The sequence below is a fragment of the Mustelus asterias genome, chromosome 1, assembly GCF_964213995.1.
Source record: "Mustelus asterias chromosome 1, sMusAst1.hap1.1, whole genome shotgun sequence".
NCBI lineage: Eukaryota > Metazoa > Chordata > Chondrichthyes > Carcharhiniformes > Triakidae > Mustelus > Mustelus asterias.
The window spans coordinates 177,026,212-177,048,091 of NC_135801.1; the positions used below are offsets into that span (position 1 = coordinate 177,026,212).

Here is a 21,880-nt window from a genome sequence, read left to right on the forward strand (position 1 = left end):
CATGCCGGCCTTTTTTTTAAACCACTAAGTTAGTCCCAATTGCCCGCCTTTGGCCCATATCCCTCTAAACTCATTGTACCCACGTAACTGTCTAAACACTTTTTAAAAGATAAAATTGTACCCGCCTCTACTACTGCCTCTGGCAGCTTGTTCCAGACCCTCACCACCCTCTGTGAAAAAATTGCCCCTCTGGACACTTTTGTATTTCTCCCATCTCACCTTAAACCTATGCCCTCTAGTTTTAGACTACCCTACCTTTGGGAAAAGATATTGACTATCTAGCTGATCTCTGCCCCCCATTATTTTATAGACCACTACAAGATCACCCCTCAGCCTCCTATGTTCCAGAGAAAAAAGTCCCAGTCTATTCAGACTCTTCTTATAACTCAAACCATCAAGTCCCGGTAGCATCCTAGTAAATCTTTCCTGCACTCTTTCTAGTTTAATAATATCCTTTCTACGATAGGGTGGCTAGAGCTGTACACAGTGCTCCTTCCGAAAGGTGGCTTTAAGTGAATAATTAACGACTTATTTTATTCAACCAACCGGGAACTTTAACTAAACCAGTAACAATTGTAATTAAAAGATGGTTCGACTGGTTTCGATCGCCACAGGGGGTCGGAGAGGAATTTCCCAGATTTTTTTTTCCCCATATTGGCCCTGGGGTTTTCACTCTGGGTTTTCGCCTCTCCCTGGAGATCACATGGTCTGGAATGGGGGGGTGGGGGTGCGTTAATAGGTTGTGATGAACAAAGCATCGTAGCTGTGAGGGACAGCTCGGTGGATAGGATATTAGGATGTAGATAGGCTGGAAAATTGGGCGGGAATCCTGGATTCAGGATTCAATCCTGGACCGGGGAGCGGCGCGGGCTTGGAGGGCCGAAGGGCCTGTTCCTGTGCTGTATTGTTCTTTGTTTGACTGAAATGCTGTTCAAATAAAGATAAGGATCATTTAGTACCAAAACAGTAATAACAGAATCTTCGTCACTCTCAAAAAAACTAGATACAACCAGGTCTGGTGACTTGGAAAAGATTTGGAGGTTCTTCTGTAGTTGTCCACTGTCTGTACGCGCTGTATATTCCCGTTAAACTTTTCCCCCCTCATCCTTACCCCATGTCCTCTAGTTTTTTTCTCCCCTAGCCTCAGTGGAAAAAGCCTGCTTGCATTCACTCTATCTATACCCATCATAATTTTATACACCTCTATCAAATCTCCCCTCATCCTTCTACGCTCCAGGGAATAAAGTCCTAACCTATTCAACCTTTCTCTGTAACTCAGTTTCTCAAGTCCCGGCAACTTCCTTGTAAACCTTCTCTGCACTCTTTCAACCTTATTAATATCCTTCCTGTAATTAGGTGACCAAAACTGCACACAATACTCTAAATTCGGCCTCACCAATGTCTTATACAACCTCACCATAACATTCCAACTCCTATACTCAATACTTTGATTTATAAAGGCCAATGTACCAAAAGCACTCTTTACGACCCTATCTACCAGTGACGCCACTTTTAGGGAATTATGTATCTGTATTCCCAGATCCCTCTGTTCTACTGCACTCTTCAGTGTCCTACCATTTACCTCGTATGTTCTACCTTGGTTTGTCCTTCCAAAGTGCAATACTTCACACTTGTCTGCATTAAACTCCATCTGCCATTTTTCAGCCCATTTTTCTAGTTGGTCCAAATCCCTCTGCAAGCTTTGAAAACCTTCCTCACTGTCCACTACACATCCAATCTTTGTATCATCAGCAAACTTGCTGATCCAATTTACCACATTATCATCCAGATCATTGATATAGATGACAAACAACAATGGACCCAGCACTGATCCCTGTGGCACACCACGAGTCACAGGCCTCCACTCAGAGAAGCAATCCTCCACTACCACTCTCTGGCTTCTTCCATTGAGCCAATGTCTAATCCAATTATTACCTCTCCATGTATACCTAGCGACTGAACTTTCCTGACTAACCTCCCATGCAGGACCTTGTCAAAGGCTTTACTGAAGCCCATGCAGACATCCACTGCCTTCCCTTCATCCACTTTCCTGGTAACCTCCTCAAAAAACTCTAATAGATTGGTTAAACATGACCTACCACATACAAAGCCATGTTGACTCTCCCTAATAAGTCCCTGTCTATCCAAATATTTGTAGAGCCTATCTCTTAATACTCCTTCCAATAATTTACCTACTACTGACATCAAACTTACCGGCCTATAATTTCCCGCATTACTTTTTGAGCCTTTTTTAAACAACGGAACAACATGAGCTATCCTCCAATCATCCGGCACCTCACCCGTGGATACCGACATTTTAAATATATCTGCCAGGGCCCCTGCAATTTCAGCACTAGTCTCCTTCACGGTCAGAGGGAATACCCTGTCCAGTCCTGGGGATTTATCTACTCTGATTTGCCTCAAGACACCAAGCACCTCCTCCCCTTTAATCTGTATAGGTTCCATGACCTCCCTACTTGTTTACCTTATTTCCATAGACTCCATGCCAGTTTCTTTTGTAAATACAGATGCAAAAAACCCATTTAATATCTCCCCCATTTCTTTTGGTTCCATACATAGCCGACCACTCTGATCTTCAAGAGGACCAATTTTATCCCTTACTATCCTTTTGTTCTTAATATACCTGTAGAAGCTCTTAGGATTATCCTTCACCTTGTCTGCCAAAGCAACCTCATGTCTTCTTTTAGCCCTCCTGATTTCTTTCTTAAGTAGTTTCTTGCACTTTTTCTACTTTTCAAGCATCTTATTTGCTCCCTGTTGCCGATACATGTCATACATCTCTCTCTTCTTCTTTATCAGAGTTTCAATATCCCTCGAGAGCCAAGGTTCCTTATTCTTATTCACTGAATTATTCACTAAAGCACTGTTGTAGGCTAATAACGCACTGCTAGATAAGAAGAATGATGCACATTGACATCTCATCCATTATTTTCTCCTTCTTTCGAAGAAAGACCCTTAACCCACCCAGCAACACTCTGATACCCAACCAAGATCAAGGATTCAGTGTGAAGTACTGCCATCCTACCAATCTGTATTCTGTATATCTCTCATCCAGAATTTGGGGCACTGCATTCAATAGCCGGATATATTTTCTTTTTAGGGTGCAAGGAAAGGAAACATTTTCAAAACACAAGAGCACCAAGCAAACACAAAAGCATCACAATGGAAATAAGAGGACAAAACTGGAGGAAATGTGTAATGCAAAATAAAGATGGGGTGCAATAGCAAAAAGGATTGCAGCTTCAAATGAGCAGGCAAGGAGCACGGTTCACAGGCCCAAAAACAATTACTCATGGACATGTGGGCATGACTGTGTCACAGAGAAGGACATTCAAAAGTTGTAGGTATTTGTTCAGGTTGCAGTTAAACCTAGGCACATCGACTTATTCAGGAGGATATTAAAAAAATCTCAACAACACTATTTAAAAGTGCATAATAAGCAGTCATTCTTATGTAGCCAAATGCAGCAGCTAAGTTGCATAAAGGATGGCCCCACAAGCGACAAATGAGAAATGGCCAGTAAAGCTTGGAAAATTGATTAAGAGATAAATGTTAAGCATGACATTGAACAGACTTCCCTAGTCATTTTCAAACAAGGGCATGAGTTTTTTTTTACATTTACCTGAATAAGTTGATATGCCTTCATCTAACACCGAATAACACAGCACCCCTTTCAGTAGTGAACATACAAATTAAGGAGCTCCCACTCGGCCCCTTGAGCCTGCTTTGCCATTCAATAGGATCATAGCTAAAATGATTGTAGCCTCAACTCCACATCCCTGCCTACCCCTGATAACCATTCACCTCCTTGCTTAGCAAGAAGCCATCAAGCTACATCTTAAAAATATTCAAAGGTTCTGCTTCCTCTGCCTTTTGAGGAAGAGAGTACCGAAGACTGAGAACCCGCAAAGAAAAATGCTTCATCTCTGACTCCTTATTTTTACAGTGACCCCTAGTTCTAGAATCCCCCCACAAGAGGAAACATCAATATCCACCCTGTCAATCAAGTTGCCTCATACTCTTTGAAACTTCAGCAAATACAGGCCTAACCTGTTCATCCTTTTTTCATCAAACAACCTGCCATTTTAGATATTAGTTGAGTAAACCTTCTCTGAACTGCCTCCAATATACACCCTTCATTAAACAAGGAAACCAAGACTGTGCACCGTACTTCAGATGTGGTCCCACCAATGCCCTGTTTCAATGAAGCATATCCTCCCTACTGCCGTACCTGCAAACTAACCTTTTGCATTCGTGCACGAGGACACCCAGATCCCTCTGCATCTTATTGAGCAGTGCAATATCTCACCTTTGAGATACTATGCTTCTTTTAATACTTCCTGCCAAAATATGCAATTTCATATTTTCCCACATTATACTCCATTTGTCAGGGCTTTGCCCAATTAACCTATCTATTTTTCTTTGTAGCCTCCGTAGGTCCTCTTCACAACTTGTGTTTCTACCTATCTTTGTGTCATCAGCATATTTAGCAACTGGGTCTTTGGTCTGTAGTTTCCTGCCTCTGTCTCCCTCCCTTTTCAAATAAAGGAGTTACATTTGCTATTTTCCAAACTAATGTAACCATCTCCAAATCCAGGGAATTTTGGAAAATTAAAACCAAAGTATCATTTATCTCACTAGCAAATTCTTTTAGGAGCCATCAGAACCCAAGAACTTGTCAACCCACAGCCCCAACAATTTGCTCAATACTACGTCCCTGGTGATTGTAATTATATTGAATTTCTTTTTTAAAAACTCATTTATGGGATGTGGGCATCACTGGCTAGGCCAGCGCTTACTGGCCATCCCTAGTTGCCCTTAAGGTGGTGGTGAGCTGGTTTCTTGAACCACTGCAGTCCCAGAGGTGCAGGTACACCCTGTTAGTCAGAAAGTTCCAGGATCTCGACCCAGCGACAGTGAAGGAACAGCAATATATTTCCAAGTCAGACTGGTGAGTGACTTGGAGGGGAACCTTCAGGTGGTGGTGCTCCCAGGGTATCTACTGCTCTTGTCCTTTTAGATGGTAGTAGTTGTGAGTTTGGAAGGCGCTGCCTAAAGAACTTTGGTGAGTTCCTGCGGTGCATCTTGTAGATGGTACACACTGCTGCCCGTGTTCGTCAGTGGTGGAGGGATTGAATGTTTGTGAAAGGGGTAGCAATTAAGCAGGCTTGTCCTGGATGGTGTCAGCTTTTTGAGTATTGTTGGAGCTGCATTCATCCAGGCAAGTGGAGAGTATTCCATTATAGTCCTGACTTCTGCCTTGTAAATGGTGGAGAGGCTTGGGGCAGTATCTGAGGAGCTGCGAATGGTGTTGAACATTACACAATCATCCACATGATGGAAGGTCATTAATGAAGCAGTGAAGATGGTTGAACCTAGGACACTAACCTGAGGAACTTCTGCAGTGATGTCCTGGAGCTGAGATGATTGACATCCAATCACCACAACCATCTTGGAGTCAGAGAGGTTTACAGCATGGAATCAGGCCCTTCAGCCGAACTTTTCCATGCCGCCCCTTTTTTTTAAGCAACTAAGCTAGTCCCAATTCCCCGCATTTGGCCCATATTCCTCTATTGCCATCTTACCCATGTAACTGTCTAAATGTTTTTTAAAAGACAAAATTGTACCGCCTCTACCACCACCTCTGGCAGCTTGTTCCAGACACTCACCACTCTCTGTGCGAAAAAATTGCCCCTCTGGACCCTTTTGTATCTCTCCCCTCTCACCTTAAACCTATGCCCTCTAGTTTTAGACTCCCCTACCTTTGGGAAAAGATATTGACTATCTAGCTGATCCATGCCTCTCATTATTTTATAAACCTCTATAAGATCACCCCTAAGCCTCCTACGCTCCAAAGAAAAAAGTCCCAGTCTATCCAGCTTCTCCTTATAACTCAAAACATCAAGTCCCGGTAGCATCTTAGTAAACCTTTTCTGCACTCTTTCTAGTTTAATAATATCCTTTCTATAATAGGGTGACCAGAACCGTACTCAGTACCTCAAGTGTGACCGTACCAATGTCTTGTACAACTTCAACAAGACATCCCAACTCCTGTATTCAATGTTCTGACCAATGAAACCAAGCATGCCGAGTGCCTTCTTCACCACTCTGTCCACCTGTGACTCCAATTTCAAGGAACTATGAACCTGTACCCCTTGATCTCTTTGTTCTATAACTCTCCCCAACACACTACCATTAACAGTGAGTAAGTGCTGCCCTGACACGATTTAGCAAAATGCATCACCTCGCATTTATCTAAATTAAACTCCATCTGCCATTCGTCAGCCCACTGGCCCAATTGATCAAGATCCCGTTGCAATCCTAGATAACCTTCTTCACTGTCCACTATGCTACCAATCTCAGTGTCATCTGCAAACTTACTACCATACCTCCTAAATTCGCATCCAAATCATTAATATAAATGGCAAATAGCAGTGGACCCAGCACCGATCCCTGACGCACACCGCTGGTCACAGGCCTCCAGTTTGAAAAACAACCCTCTACAATCACCCTCTGTCTTCTGTCACCAAGCCAATTTTGCATCCATTTGGCTACCTCACCCTGGATCCTGAGAGATTTAACCTTATGCAACAACCTACCATGTGGTACCTTGTCAAAGGCCTTCTAAAGTCCATGTAGACAACATCAGCTGCACTGCCCTCATCTACCTTCTTGGTTACCCCTTCAAAAAACTCAATTAAATTTGTCAGACATGATTTTCCACTCACAAAGCCATGCTGACTGTCCCTAATCAGTCCATGCCTCTCTAAATGCCTGTAGATCCTGTCTCTCAGAATACCTTTTCACAACTTACCCACTACAGACGTGAGGCTCACCGGCCTGTAGTTCCCAGGCTTTTCCCTTTTTAAACATTTGCCACCAATCTTCAGGCACCTCACTTGTGGCTGTCGATGATTCAAATATCTCTGCTAGGGGACCCACAATTTCCTCCCTAGCCTCCCACAATGTCCTGATATACACTTCATCAGGTCCCGGGGATTTGTCTACCTTGATGCGCTTTAAGACTTCCAACAGCTCCTTCTCTGGTATATGTACACTCCTCAAGACATCACTATTTATTTCCCCAAGTTCCCTAACTCCCCCTCTTCCTTTGTGCAAAACATGACTCCAATCAGTGGAGAGCTTTCCCCGATTCCCAACACCACCAGTTTTGGTAGGATTCCTTGATGCCACATTCAGCATCATAGATGTCAGTCTTCATCCAATTCGATTCACTCCATGTAATGCTGGGGACCTCTGGAGGCTGCCGAAATGGATCATCTGCTCAGCACTTCTGCCTGAAGATTGTTGCAAAAGCTTTAGCGTTAGCACTTGATGTACTGGGCTCCACCATCATTGAGGATTGGGATATTTGTGGAACCTCCTCCTCTAGTGAGTTGTTTAATTGTCCACCACCAACATGGCTGGATGCGGCAGGACTGCAGAGCTTAAATCTGATCCGTTGGTTGCGGGGTCGCTTAGCTCAGTCTATTACTTGCTCCTTATGCTGTTTGGCACACAAGTGGCCTGTGTTGTAGCTTCACCAGGTTGACATCTGGCATGGTGGTAGCTACTCAAATATTAATACATGTATATTACACTTTATGTAATAAATGGTTTACACAGTCCAATAAAGCAACATAATAAAATAATTCTGCAAATTTAATGTATACTTTAAAGCAAGTATTTGAATTATAAAGAATACATTAGAAAATTACAACTACAAATTTCTCCACTGGAAGATACCATACATCCACTGGAAGATACCATACAACCAATCAATTTCAACAGTTGAAATAGGCCTGCACAAGTCATTTTTCTCTTTTATGTGCATATTTATTACAGAATGTTCAGTTAAGATGCAAAATTACCCCTCACAATACCACGAACAATAGCTATGTAAATAGATGCATAAAACGGGAAAGGAAATTAATACTGTCAGCTTGTAAAATAATAGTTCTTTATTAAGCAGTACCACAGGATTATATCAAATATAGCCTTTAGGGAAGGAAATCTGTCACCCTTACCTGGTCTGGCCGACATGTGACTCCAGACCCATAGCAATGTGGTTGACTCTTAAATGCCCTAGCAAACCATTCAGTTCAAGGGCATTTAGGGATGGACAATAAAAGCAATGCTCACATCCCCTGACTGAATGAATGAAAAACACATTGCCATTGCTGGAAGAACAAAGCAAGAACATATCCATAATCTGCATTTGTTGATGCCAGTGGCATGTAATGAAGGATTGGTGTTCAACAGTCTGACACGTGCCAATGTGTGGCAGATCAATTTCTTCAGTTCGATGTATCCGGTGCTGGCATAAGTCCCAACCCAAGTGAAACAGAAGATATTAAAGCAATGCTAACTCCTCAAGATAAGGACGGTCTTCAAAGATGTCTAGGTCACTTTAATTTCTTATCTCCATACATTCCCAATTTTGCTCAAAATCACCATTGCTGAGGAATTGTTGAGAAAGGATGTGCCTTTCCTGTGCCATGGAAACCACCAAAACCTCTTTGAAGCACTGAAATTATCAGAAGCATTGACATTGCAATTTTATGACCCTAGAGAGACAACGACCTGGAGACGGATATCTCTCAGTTAGGCCAGGGAGCATACATTCTAGAAAAAGGTGAACGAGTCGGCATTTTTTTCAAAATCCGTGTGTCTGTAATCCAACTACTCCAACATCAAGTGGGAAACGTGAGTTTTAGTATTTAGAATCATGCATTTTCTATTTGGCAAAAGATTGGTTAGAGGCTGACCCAAGCCACTGGAGATGATCTGACAAAAACCATTGATGAGTGCATCACCAAGATTGCAACATCACTTGACAAAGATTCAAGGTCATGACTGAGACCTTGAATACAAGGACGGCACAGTGGTTAACACTGCTACCTCACAGTGCCAAGGACCCAGGTTCGATTCCCGCCTTGGGTCACTGTCTGTGAGGAGTTTGCACGTTCTCCCTGTGTCTGCGTGGGTTTCCTTCGGGTGCTCTGGTTTCCTCCCACAGTCCGAAAGACATGCTGGTTAGGTGCATTGGCTATGCAAAATTCTCCCTCAGTGTGCCTGAACAGGCGCCGGAATGTGACGACTAGGGGATTTTCACAGTAACTTCATTAGTGATAAATGTAAGCCTACTTGTGACTAATAAATGAACTTTAACTTTACTTTAAGATAGGTAATTTCATGGTCACATCAGCTACACTTACCTGATTGCCCAACCCAGTGACAATAGAAGATCTACAAGTTGACTTCATTGACATCATGTTTAGAACCATAAGAACATAAGAACTAGGAGCAGGAGTAGGCCATCTGGCCCCTCGAGCCTGCTCCACCATTCAAGAAGATCATGACTGATCTTTTCATGGACTCAGCTTGAAGGTGTTGTTCAAATTGATCTGGTATATTTTGCGCAATACAAATGCTAGCAGCTACAAAAAGGTTCCACATTACACAGACTGTGGAAAGCCCTAATTGAAAGATAGCCGTATTCAATTCAGCATGTCTAAGAACATGCAAGACCATTTTGGCCTTACCAGGACAAGCCAAGCATCTTCCAGGGAGTCACTTTTAAAGACAGGCAGGTCATCATACTGGAATCTTTGCAACCTGATATTCTTCAGCAACTTCATCACATACACGGGCATAGATCGGACAAGTTGACTCACAAGAGGGACAGTCTATTGACCAGGTATAAACAATGACACTGAGGTCATCATCAAGAAGTCGTCATGAAGAAGTGCGACATATCAAATCATATGCCCCACAAATCATATGCCCCACAAAGCTGTGTTCTCAGCCCCCTACTATACTCCTTGTACACCAATGACTATGCGGCCAAATTCCCCTTCAATTCGATTTTCAAGTTTGCTGGTAACACCACCGTAGTGGGTCGGATCTCAAACAATGACGAGACAGAGTACAAGAATGAGATAGAGAATCTGGTGAACTGGTGCGACGACAATAATCTCTCCCTCAATTTCAATAAAACGAAGGAGATTGTCATCGACTTCAGGAAGCATAGTGGAGAACATGCCCCTGTCTACATCAATGGGGACGAAGTAGAAATGATCGGAAGCTTCAAGTTTTCAGGTGTCCAGATCACCAACAACCTGTCCTGGTCCCCCCATGCTGATATTATAGTTAAGAAAGCCTACCAACACCTCTACTTTCTCAGAAGACTAAGGAAATTTGGCTTGTCAGCTACGACTCTCACCAACTTTTACAGATGCACCATAGAAAGCATTCTTTCTGGTTGTATCACAGCTTGGTATGGCTCCTGCTCTGCCCAAGACCGCAAGAAACTACAAAAGGTCGTGCATGTAGTCCAATCCATCACGTAAACCAGCCTCCCATCCATTGACTCTGTTTAAACTTCCTGCTGCCTAGGCAAAGCAGCCAGCATAATTAAGGACCTCACGCACCCCGAACATATTCTCTTCCACTGTCTTCCGTCGGCAAAAAGATATAAAAGTCTGAGGTCACGTACCAACCGATTCAAGAACAGCTTCTTCCCTGCTGCCATCAGATTTTTGAAGGGACCTACCTTTGTTCTCCATGCTTTGTCTGTTTGGCGTGCAAGAAACAATACTTTTCACTGTACACTAATACATGTGACAATAATAAATGAAATCAAAAAGTCAACACAAATAACCATTAATTTCACATGAAGTTCCTACCCATCCTTGGCCAAAATTGCATCTGGCCCCTTTCATGTCCATGGTGCTGACTTCATTGTTATCATCAATTACTTTACCAAGTACCCATTATTTGACAATTCCACAAATACATCAAACACAACTGTCGAGGAGTGCCCAAAAAGAACATTACAGATTATTGATAAGCCATTTCAGGATGAGAGAGAGAGAGAAGTGGAATATCAATCACACTACTTCTTCTCCTCAGATCTAATGGCCTAGCTAAACAAATAATTTGCATTATTAATTCCCCAAATCTAAAATGCATACAGACCAAGCAAGTGCTAGACACCTCAATGTTACATCTGAGAGTGACACCTTTAAGTGCAACTATTCTATCACTGGCAGAGCTCATGTTTGGCAGACTAGTGATTATCAATTTATCATACCTTACCCATTCTATCTCTCAGAAACTAGAGAGCAACTTTTAAAACTGCAAATATAGAACAGTTACAGTAAAAATGCAGGTACAGCATTGCCAAACAACACAGGGTCGTGAATGAAGCCCAGTCGATCACTCAAACCGGCCTCCCATCCATTGACACTGTCTACACTTTCCGCTGCCTCGGAAAAGCTGCCAGCATAATCAAGGAGCCCAAGCACCCCAGACGTACTCTCTTCCACCTTCTTCCGTCGGGAAAAGGATTTTAAAAAGTCTGAGGTCACGTACCAAACTGACTCAAAAGCAGCTTCTTCCCTGTTGCCATCAGACTTTTGCATGGACCTACCACGCTTTAAGTTGATCTTTCTCTACACCCAGCTATGACTCTAACACTATATTCTCCGCTCCTTTCCTTCTTGGTATGTTTTGTCTGTATAGTGCGCAAGAAAAAATACTTTATACTGTACACTAATACACGTGATAATAATAAATCAAATCAAATCCAGAGTCTCATAGAAAGTACATGGCAACCAACGTGACAATTTGCTTGGGACTAAGATCCTAAGTAATTATTTATAAGGACGCAATGGTGAGACAAAACCGAGGACAAATCAGATCCATTCCAGCTTCTCAGCAACATCTAACCCTATTGGATCTTGGACAAGAACCAAAATGCAACTTGGAACAACATCCAAGAACGACAATCCCACGGATCACTGTTAGGGATAGCACCAGGCCATCACTAAAAGGCAGGTGTGTCATGCAATTCAATCTTAGATGCAGCCTCAGTTTCACTTTGCCCTGTGAGCAGAAAAGAGTTTACCCCAGCAGAAAAGAGCACAGCTCTGATATCCTCAAACTTTCTACCTTTGTATAAATATTCTTAATTTGCATAGAAACAAATGAACCAATAACATGTTTACCCAATCCCTAATCAGTGATTGGTGCCTTTATATCATTATCAAAACACAACAATACAGAGGAAGAAATTTCAACAAGGTGCAAGTAAAATTTTGAGTTGCTACAATTTCCTGGAAAGTCTGAGCCAGAGCAATGATTGTTCTAAGTGTCCAGACAATTCCAAGTATTGATTTCCATACACAAATTTCATAAAATACTGGAAGGTCAACAGATTACATAAATTACCTGAATAAAAGCTTAATTATTTTTCGTAACTTGAACACTGCTAGTACATGCTTAACCTTGCAATGCTGAACAACATTTCTAGTCTGAGGAGCTGAAACCGACTTGCATTTAATTGAAGAAAAATGCCATTTTGACACATCATGTTTGGGTCCTGAACATATTTGCCTGGGCAAAGTTAAAAAATCAATCATATGAACAGTACTTTGAATGTTAAAAGAATGACCAATTTTCTACCACATGTAGCCCTTCCCCAATCTGCTCTCTTTTCTTCATTTGTTGTGGAATGTGGGCGTCGCTGGTTGGGCCAGCATTTATTGCCCATCCCTCATTGCCCTCGAACTGAATGGTTTGCTAGCCTGTTTCAGAGGACGCGAGTCAACCACCTTGCTGTAAGTCTGAATTACATGTAGGCCAGACTAAGTAAGGGGTGGCAGATTTCCTTACCTAAAAGGTACATTAGTGAACCAGAGGAGTTTTTACGACAATTGACAATGGTAATCACCAGACTTTTAATTCCAGATTTTTTCCTTAAAAATTTCACCATCCAGGGATTATCCTGGATCTCAGGATTACTAGTCCAATGACAGTACCACTATGCCACCATCTCCCCATAACATCACAATGATTGTTAAATTTCAGATTATAGGAACAGGGGTGGGCTATTCAGCCCCTCAAACCTCTTCTGCCATTTATTCAGAATATGGCTGATTGATGGTTTATCTCCATCTATCTACCTCAGTTTCATAATCTTTATTACCTGTGCCTAACAAAAATCTACTTATCTCATTTTGTAAATTTTCTAATTGACGTAGCCTCAATTGCTTTTTGAGGAAAGACTGCATCATTTTGGTGCATCTGCCCTGAACCCCTGTAGGTCCAATATATCTTCCTGAGGCAAGGTGCCCAGAACAGAATTCAATGCTCTAAATGCAGCCTAACCAGAGTTCCTGTCACTTTTTATTCTAGTCCTCTTAAGATAAAAAAAATTATAGAATCACAGAATCCCTACAGTGCAGAAGAGGCCATTTGGCCCATAGAGTCTGCATCAACTCCCTTACAAGCATCTTACCCAGACTCTCTCCCCTGACCTATCCCCGTAACCCCACTCATTTCCCATGGCGAATTTCCCCTAACCCACACATCTTGGGACACGGAAGGGCAATTTAACATGGCCAATTCACCTAACCTGTACATCTTTGGGCTGTAGGAGGAAACCGGAGCACCCAGAGAAAACCCATGCAGATACGGGGAGAATGTGCAACCTCCACACTCCAGACAGTCACCCAAGACCAGAGTTGAACCCGGGTCCCTGGAGCTGTGAGGCAGCAGTGCTAACCACTGTGCCACCCAAAGGCTAACATTCCATTATCTTTTTTAACTTTTCTTTGTTCCTGTGCATAATATTTAGTGAGTTTTGTACATTTTTTGTTATTCTGCTAGCTTTATGTAGGCGAGATATAGACTTTTGCAGTGGGAAACTGAGGTCTGTAAAGTTTTGCAGTCTTAGTTGGCCTTTAGCAAAACATTTATGACCCCTAATATACCCCTAATAGAACTTCTTTATACTGGAGCACACAAGGGAGGCACGAGGGGTGGATGAATAATTATCATTCCTGCATATTAACATTTCAGTTTTGCATGTAATAACTGGAATTATTTCTGAACTGAAGCAATAGTAGTTTGTTTATTTAAAAGGTCTTACATGGGATGATCTGAAGAACTCTGTTTTTCTTCATGTTGGCTGGCAAATTGCCTGTCCTCATCTTGTCATTCTGAATTTTGATTGAGGTCAGTTTCTAGGAAAAGGTAACCACCAAATTCAATCGGTACCTAATAATATCTATCACAAGCTTTTAAACTGGCATTAAAAACATGCAAAATACATTTCAATTAGCTGCTTCTCAATAAGGAGCAGTACATTTCTGATGTCAGAATTTTCTAAAAGGTCACCGACATGAACAGTTTTCCTCTCCACAGATGCTGCTTAACCAGCTGATTATTTCCGGCATTTCTGTTATGTATAATTCAGTTGCTGTTTAGTCAGGAATATGCTCAACAATGCTAACCTGATCTGAAGCAAGCTGAAAAAGCCATTTAACAGCTTATAATCAACAAAACGTCTGGAGCATATGGAATTCCTGCAGAAATTCTGAAAGATGGCAGAGAAGCATTTCTGGCACGGCTGCACAATCTCATATCCCTTATATGGGAAGAAAAGTGCATTCTGGACAAGTTCAGGGGCATGACTAAACACAGGAAGGGAGAAAGTTGAATGTGGTAACTGCAGAAGGATTTCCTTATTGTCCACCACAGGAAGAAGATCACAAGGATCCTTCTCAATCACACCCTCCCGAAGACCGAAAAGCTCCTTCCAGAGTCACAGTCTGGCTTTCACCAATCGAAAGGCACCATATAGATGATCTTCCCTACGTGGCAAATCCAAGAAAATGCAAGTAACAACATCGACTGCTGTACATGCCCTTTCCTTATCTCACAAAAGCCTTCCACTCTGTCAATTGTGAAAGCTTATGGAGTATGCTCCTCAAATTTAGCAGCTCTCAGAAATCTGTTGTCATCCTTTGCTGACTCCATAATGACATGCAAGCTGTGATCCCCACGGAACTATCCCAAAACCGATTTTAGTGAAGACTGGGGTTAAATAAAAGTATGACATTGCACTAACTCTCTTGTCCATCTTTCTTGCTGCAATACTAGATCTCACATTCAGCAAATTACCCACAGAACAGACAGGAAACTTCAACCTATAGCACCTTCAATCCAAAACCAAAATGACGCCAACTTCAATCATGGAGCTCCTGTATGTAGTCAACACTTATGTGCACGCTCATTCGGTAAATTAGCTCCAGGACATTGTCAACTCCTTCCTCGAAGCATGTACAAAAACAGGCCTTTCACTCAACACCCAGAAAACTAAAATCCTCTTCCAACCAGCTTCCACAGCACAACATCTGCCTCCATCAATTAACATCAGCATCAGTTAGGACAATTAGGGATGGGAAATAAATGCTGGACGAGCCAGCAATGCCGAGATCATGTGAATGAGTAAAGAAAAAGAGATCTTCAAAAATGTGGACCATTTTCCATTTCTTGTGATCCTCCTCTCGACAAAGGATGACAAAATTCATCATCACCTCCTGGGTTCCAGCTCAGCCTTCAGCAACATCAGATGAGGAAAAGATTATTTCAGGACCAGGATCTTAAAACTGAGAGTAAGATCGTGATTTACCAGGCAGCAGTGATCCCTGTGCTCCTATATGCTTCAGATGCTTGAACAACCTGCAGCAGGCATCTCAAATAACTGGAGAAATACCATCAGCGAAGCCTTCACAAGATTCTCCAAAACAGGTGGCAAGAAAAGCAGTCCAACAGCAGTATCCTCTCCAAGCCATCCGGCTCCGGACTGAGACACTAATTACTCAAAACCAGTTCCACTGGGTGGGACATGTCGCTTGTATGCCTGGCACCAGACTCCCGAAGCAACTACTTGGAACTTGGTTGTAGCAGGAGACTCCCAGCAGGGCAAAGGAAACACTTTAAGGATGTCCTCAAAGCATCCAACTAAAATGGAGAGATTTCATTCAGGGAAAGCACTGAACACAGAAACTTCATCGGATAAATGCAGAAGCAAAGTTAAGGCGTCAGAGAGCACATAAGCCCCATAACAACCCATCTACCCAATCCTCCAAGGAGCACCTGCCTCACATCAGCCACCTCAAAACCTCGAACAGGGGTGAACGTAACAAAAACTTGAAATAATTTATTGCTATTGAAAAAATATGAATTAATGCAGCCTTCCATCCAGTATAGATTTCATAATATGACCTAAATAATTTCATAAGAACATAAGAACTAGGAACAGGAATAGGCCATCTGGCCCCTGGAGCCTGCTCCGCCATTCAATAAGATCATGGCTGATCTTTTTGTGGACTCAGCTCCACTTACCCGCCCGCTCACCATCACCCTTAATTCCTTTACTGTTCAAAAATTTATCTATCCTTGCCTTAAAAACATTCAATGAGGTAGCCTCAACTGCTTCACTGGGCAACCGTTAATTGACCACTGCTTCCAGCATTGATCCAATAATTTGCTTGTAAACCAATGAAGGGCTTAATTCATCTAATCAATAGTCATAGAATCCCTACAGTGCAGAAGGAGGCCATTTGGCCCATTGAGTCTGCACTGACTACAATTCCACCAAGGACATATGCTGTTAACCCCATGTATCTACCCTGCTAATCCCCCGACACTATGGGGCAATTTAGCATGGCCAATCAACCTAACCTGCACATCTTTGGACTGTGGGAGGAAACCGGAGCACCCGGAGGAACCCATGCAGACATGGGGAGACCATGCAGACTCCACACAGACAGTGAACTAAGCTGGGAATCAAACCTAGGCCCCTGGTGCTGTAAGGCAGCAGTGCTACCACTGTGCCACCGTGCTTGTCAATCGACAAACGCATCTATTCATCTTTGAGTACAGTATCAGTGTCACAAGCTAACATTAATCAAGCCCTTTAAAAAGCATTAAAAGAATGGAAGATTTTTAATAGTTGCCTCAGTTAGTTACTAAATTGACAAGTTTCTCAATTTCTCACCTTAAATTCTTCCTCCAAACCATTGCAACCTGATCCAGATACTCTGTTGTAAAGTTTTTGCAAGTGGCTTTCAAGTGATGTCACTTCCAACTCTGTGTCCCCGTATAAATAATGCTCCAACAGTGCTTGATATATAAACACGTACTGCATCTACAATGCAAGAGCAACAAGTTTACTTCCACCATTGACATTGTGCAAAATCTCTGATTTTCCTGTCTTCAGTCCATGAATCCAGAGGTGAGAGTAGCCAAGAAAAAAAGATCTGAAAACATTTTATGACAAGGAATCATGCAATTAAAGCACTTTTTATAATCTGTAGTGAATGCATAATCTCACCAAAGTGACCTCAGCATTCAATGCAGTTAGTACACGTAATACAGGATGAAGTCCATCTAACAACAAAATGTGATCTTGCAAAGGACTATGGCAATGGATGCAAACTATTTTTCAATGTGAACCCATTTTAATACACCAACATCTTCTCAAGGACAATTTAATATGGGTAAGGCCTGACTTGCCAGCAATGGCAACATCCCATGAAAGAATATATATAATACTTGAAAATTAGCATGACCCCAGATGCCAGCAATAACAAAACAGCATGGTAACACTCTCAGTGTACATTTAAAGTTCACTTATTATAGATTAACATTCAATAATGCATCATGAAAATAGGAAAATCTGTATTTGAGAAGCACTGTGTAAAAATATTGCTTTAAATATTGCATTCATGTAGATCTCAGTCTAGTTCTCCATAGTTACTGGTGACAGAAGATTCAGTGGAGCACTCTAATCCTACACATCCCCTCTTCACAACCCCACTGCTGTTACTAACTCACTGAGCTGCCGTTTTACCCAACCTTTCACCTAACCTGACCCACTGAGACTCGGGCTCCAATGCTCTGCAATACGATTCGTGCTCCACTGATCCACCTAATGACTTGGGCTTCATTGTCTCCGCCTCCGCTGCCCCCCCCCCCAACCCGAGACTTGTGGAATACCATGTTTCCACAAGCAGTCAGCAATAGAGCGCACCATCCTGGTGTGATGAGTGGCAGCTCCCCACAAGCCTATCATTTGCAGAGATCTTCTAGATTCTCTCCTCCCAGCTTTGGTGGCATTGGAGGCAGTGGTTGATGCAAGGTGGAGGTTGGAAAAATAATGACAGAACTCCATCATCCAAAAGTCAGAATTCCACCAAACTGCAGAAATAACGAATCCCACAGCCCTGACATATCTCACCTCTCCAAACTCCCTCAGCAAGTTGACTTCAAAATTCCTTGTTCTTGTTTACTAATCTCTCTAAGGCCACGTCCTATCCAATTTTAGCACCTCTCTCATACCTCCAATACCAAATATTTGACAATCCCAGGCTCTCCGTTCCACCAATGGATGCATTCACTACCATCTATGTTCCTCTCTCTGAATTTAACAACCCTCTGTCTTGTCACTGTTCTCTTCACTTTCAAACTATGCTTTTTTAGGTGTCTCTTCCATTCCTTTCTCTAGTCTCCTTCCTCTTTATTGTAAAGTACATATTTCAGCATGTGAAACACTGTACATAATCACTATAAACACCCTGGAGGGTTACCAGAGACCAGAAACTGAGTTGGACAAGCCATATAAATTCTATGCCTTTGAAAGCAAGCTGGGAATTCTGAGGTGAGTAACTCATCTCCTGACTCCCAAAATCATCTTCTTCAACTACAATGCACAAGCAGGGGTGGAATATTCTTTACTTGCCTGAATGACTGCACAAGCTCAACACCATCTGGGACAAAGCAGCCACTTGATCATCACTCTATCCACCAATTTAAACATTCACTCCCTCCGCTACAAACCCAGAATGGCAGCAGTGTGCATCACATACAAGATGCACCTCAGTAACTCACCAGCATCCAAATTTGCAATGTCTACCATCTGGAAGGACAATGGCAGCAAGGGCATAAGATCACCACCATCTGCAAGTTCCATTCTTAGCCAGGCATCAGTCTGACTTAGAAATATATATCACCTTCCTTCAAAATCATGGAACTTCCCTTTCCAACAGCACTGAATATGCCTACACCAGGTGGACTGCAATGTTTCAAGGTGGCAGCTCACCACCATCTGACGGATGGGCAACAAATGTTGGCCTTGCCAGTGACAGTCACATTCCATGAAACAATTTTTAAAAATTCAAGTTGTGACAAAAGTTCAGACTTACATCTGTCTGCACCATTTGACATCGCTGAGCTCGAATCCGTGACACAAATCCAAAAACATCCACTTTCCTTTCTGCATGCATCATGTCCAGCATGGCATCAATAACAATGAAAGTGCCTGTACGACCAACACCAGCACTGAAAATTACAAAAAATTTTAAACTTGCAAAATTATGCAAAAGAGCGATTTTTAAAAAATGTTTGCAGATGTGATCTGTTATTTATCACCTATCCCTAGGAGTGGAGTGGTTTATTTGGCCATTTCAAAGGGCAGTGAAAGTTGGTGTGAAACTGAAGTTATATAAAGGTCAGACTGGGTAAAGATAGTACACTTCCCTTTTCAAAAGGATGCTGGTCAAGCAGTTGCTTCTCTTTGACTGCTTCATGGACATTATTACTGATATCATCCTTTTTCCCCTAAAATATCCAGATTAAACAAAAACGGAACTCAAATTCTTAATTGCCATGGCAGGTTTTGAACATTCACACTCTGAATTTTGTCCAGATGTTTGGATCATTATTCCATTGTCTACCGGACTTAGAAGTTGTATGAATTCATCTGATGTGATGAAACTTATTTCAGTCCTAAATGTTATCAATTTCGGTGGGAAGAAAGCACAAGTTCTTGGGATCAGTAGAAGTGGAATTCTGAAAATTACTGCCCAGAGGTCTGAGCAGTTAGTATTTTAATATGCAGTTTGATACATGTGTCCTAAGGAATTCTGGGAAGTTCAAGCATTTGGACCACTGGGGACTAGATATTTTCCTAAGAAAAGTGCCTTTTTAAAAAATGAAATATCAAAGTTTAACCAATCACAGTTGATTTGGTTGAGTCCAGAGTTCGAGAAGTAGAGCTCAGGGGGAGGGGAGGAAATGCAGATAATAAGGAGTCTAGTTTTCAATAAACTGAAGTTTGTATTTAGTGCAGGTCAACCTGGACAAAATTGAAATAATTGAATGAAGAGCAGACAGACTCATTGACTGTGGTAAATGGACGAAGAGAATCAGAGACGGATGATGTTATGGAAGTGGAAGGAGTCAGTTTCTGTGATAGAAAGGTTACAAGGCTGGAGTTTCAATTTGGGGTCAAGTAGAATCATGAGGTTACATTTAGCCTGGGCATTGAATTGTGGCAATGACATGGAGCTTGTAATGTAGGCTGAAGATTATGGCTTGTGTGTTTAAATGGAGCACATTGCTGCTCATCCTAGACTATGATGTGGAGATGCCAGCGTTGGACTGGGGTAAACACAGTAAGAGTTTTAACAACACCAGGTTAAAGTCCAACAGGTTTATTTGATAGCAAATGCCATTAGCTTTCGGAGCGCTGCTCCTTCGTCAGATGGAGTGGATATCTGCCATAGTTGCTGAAGATATCCACTCCACCTGATGAAGGAGCAGCGCTCCGAAAGCTAATGGCATTTGCTACCAAATAAACCTGTTGGACTTTAACCTGGTGTTGTTAAAACTCTTACCATCCTAGACTAGACATTGCTCGAAGAGGAGCAGCCACAAGGCTAGAAACTTGAGGGTGTTCCAGAGATTACTGACCGGAAATAGAAGAAACGACTGCTTTTATCTCTAGCTACAACTAGAAATGAGAGTAACTTTGGAACAGTTTCACTGATCTGGACAATAGAAAACTGTTAGAGGAGGAGGCATAATCAATTACATCAGAGATCAAGGAGGGCGAGGAGGTATAACACATGATGGTCACAGTCACAGAGGATCAGGGATGAGAGTGACCAAAGATAACAAGGCCTCAAAATTAGTTGCTGAAGACAAAAAAGTCTGAATTTTTTTTGTGATGAGGAAAAATGTAATTATAACAGTTTTTACGATCATTCGTGAAATACAAATGTTTCTTAGCCCACTTCAAATGGATGGAATTATAAGACTTACAATTGGGTAGAAACAATATTTTTCCCTTTGTTTACTTTCCATTATTGTCAAGACTGTGGACCAATGCATTTGTATAAAATCACCAAGGTGACCTCTGCATTTCAGCATTCAATGTAATGCTCATGAAGAACCAACAGAACATGACTATATTAGATTATCTACATGTGAAATGAAGCAAAGGTCTACTGCAGCACTTAGCAAACTATTTTCCAATGTGATCCCGTTTAACTCACCACTACCTTTTCTAGGGTAATAAGGGATGGGGTAAAAGGTTGACCTTCCCAGTGATGCCCACATTCCATGAATGAGGATCTATATTTAAAAAAAACCCTCCTGGAACCAGATGTGAGCAAAAACAAAACAGCAGTACAGCAGCAATAATAACATTCAGCATATAATTATTCAAGAACACACATCATATATAACAATAGATCATATAAAAGATGAGTATCGGTGTTTTTAAAGTGCTTTGTAAAAATGTTTTTATTTTATATACTCATGCAAGTTTCAGCCAAAGTCTCCATATTCCCTGGTGACAAAGAGCTAGTGAAACCCTTTTCCCTCCAGCAACCCACACATATTTATCAGCCCTTCTCTCCCCACATCTAGCCCTCTTTCCAACCAACCTCCTCTGCCTCATACTCAAATAGCAGCACCTCTTCCCAAACACCCTCTATCACTTACGCCCTCCCCACCCACTCAACCCTTCCCCTCCATAAGTGTCTCAGTTGTGCCATCCCTCCCTACCCAGCTCCCATTCAAAGAACAAAGAACAGTACAGCACAGGAAACAGGCCCTTCGGCCCTCCAAGCCTGCGCCGCTCATTGGTCCAACTAGACCATTCGTTTGTATCCCTCCATTCCCAGACTGCTCATGTGACTATCCAGATAAGTCTTAAACG

At 42.1% G+C, this 21,880-nt stretch overlaps 1 protein-coding gene across 4 annotated transcripts in view; it reads right to left on the reverse strand.

Moving 5' to 3' along the window:
• ptpra (protein tyrosine phosphatase receptor type A) overlaps positions 1-21,880 on the reverse strand; it is a 242,820-nt gene that overhangs the window by 20,318 nt on the left and 200,622 nt on the right. For all 4 annotated transcript variants that reach the window (XM_078223467.1, XM_078223448.1, XM_078223458.1 and 1 more), the window contains 3 exons: positions 19,080-19,215; positions 16,874-17,023; positions 13,958-14,051 (listed from right to left, as the gene is read on the reverse strand). In XM_078223467.1, coding sequence (XP_078079593.1) covers positions 13,958-14,051; positions 16,874-17,023; positions 19,080-19,215 — 380 coding nt within the window. The remainder of the gene's footprint in view (positions 1-13,957; positions 14,052-16,873; positions 17,024-19,079; positions 19,216-21,880) is intronic.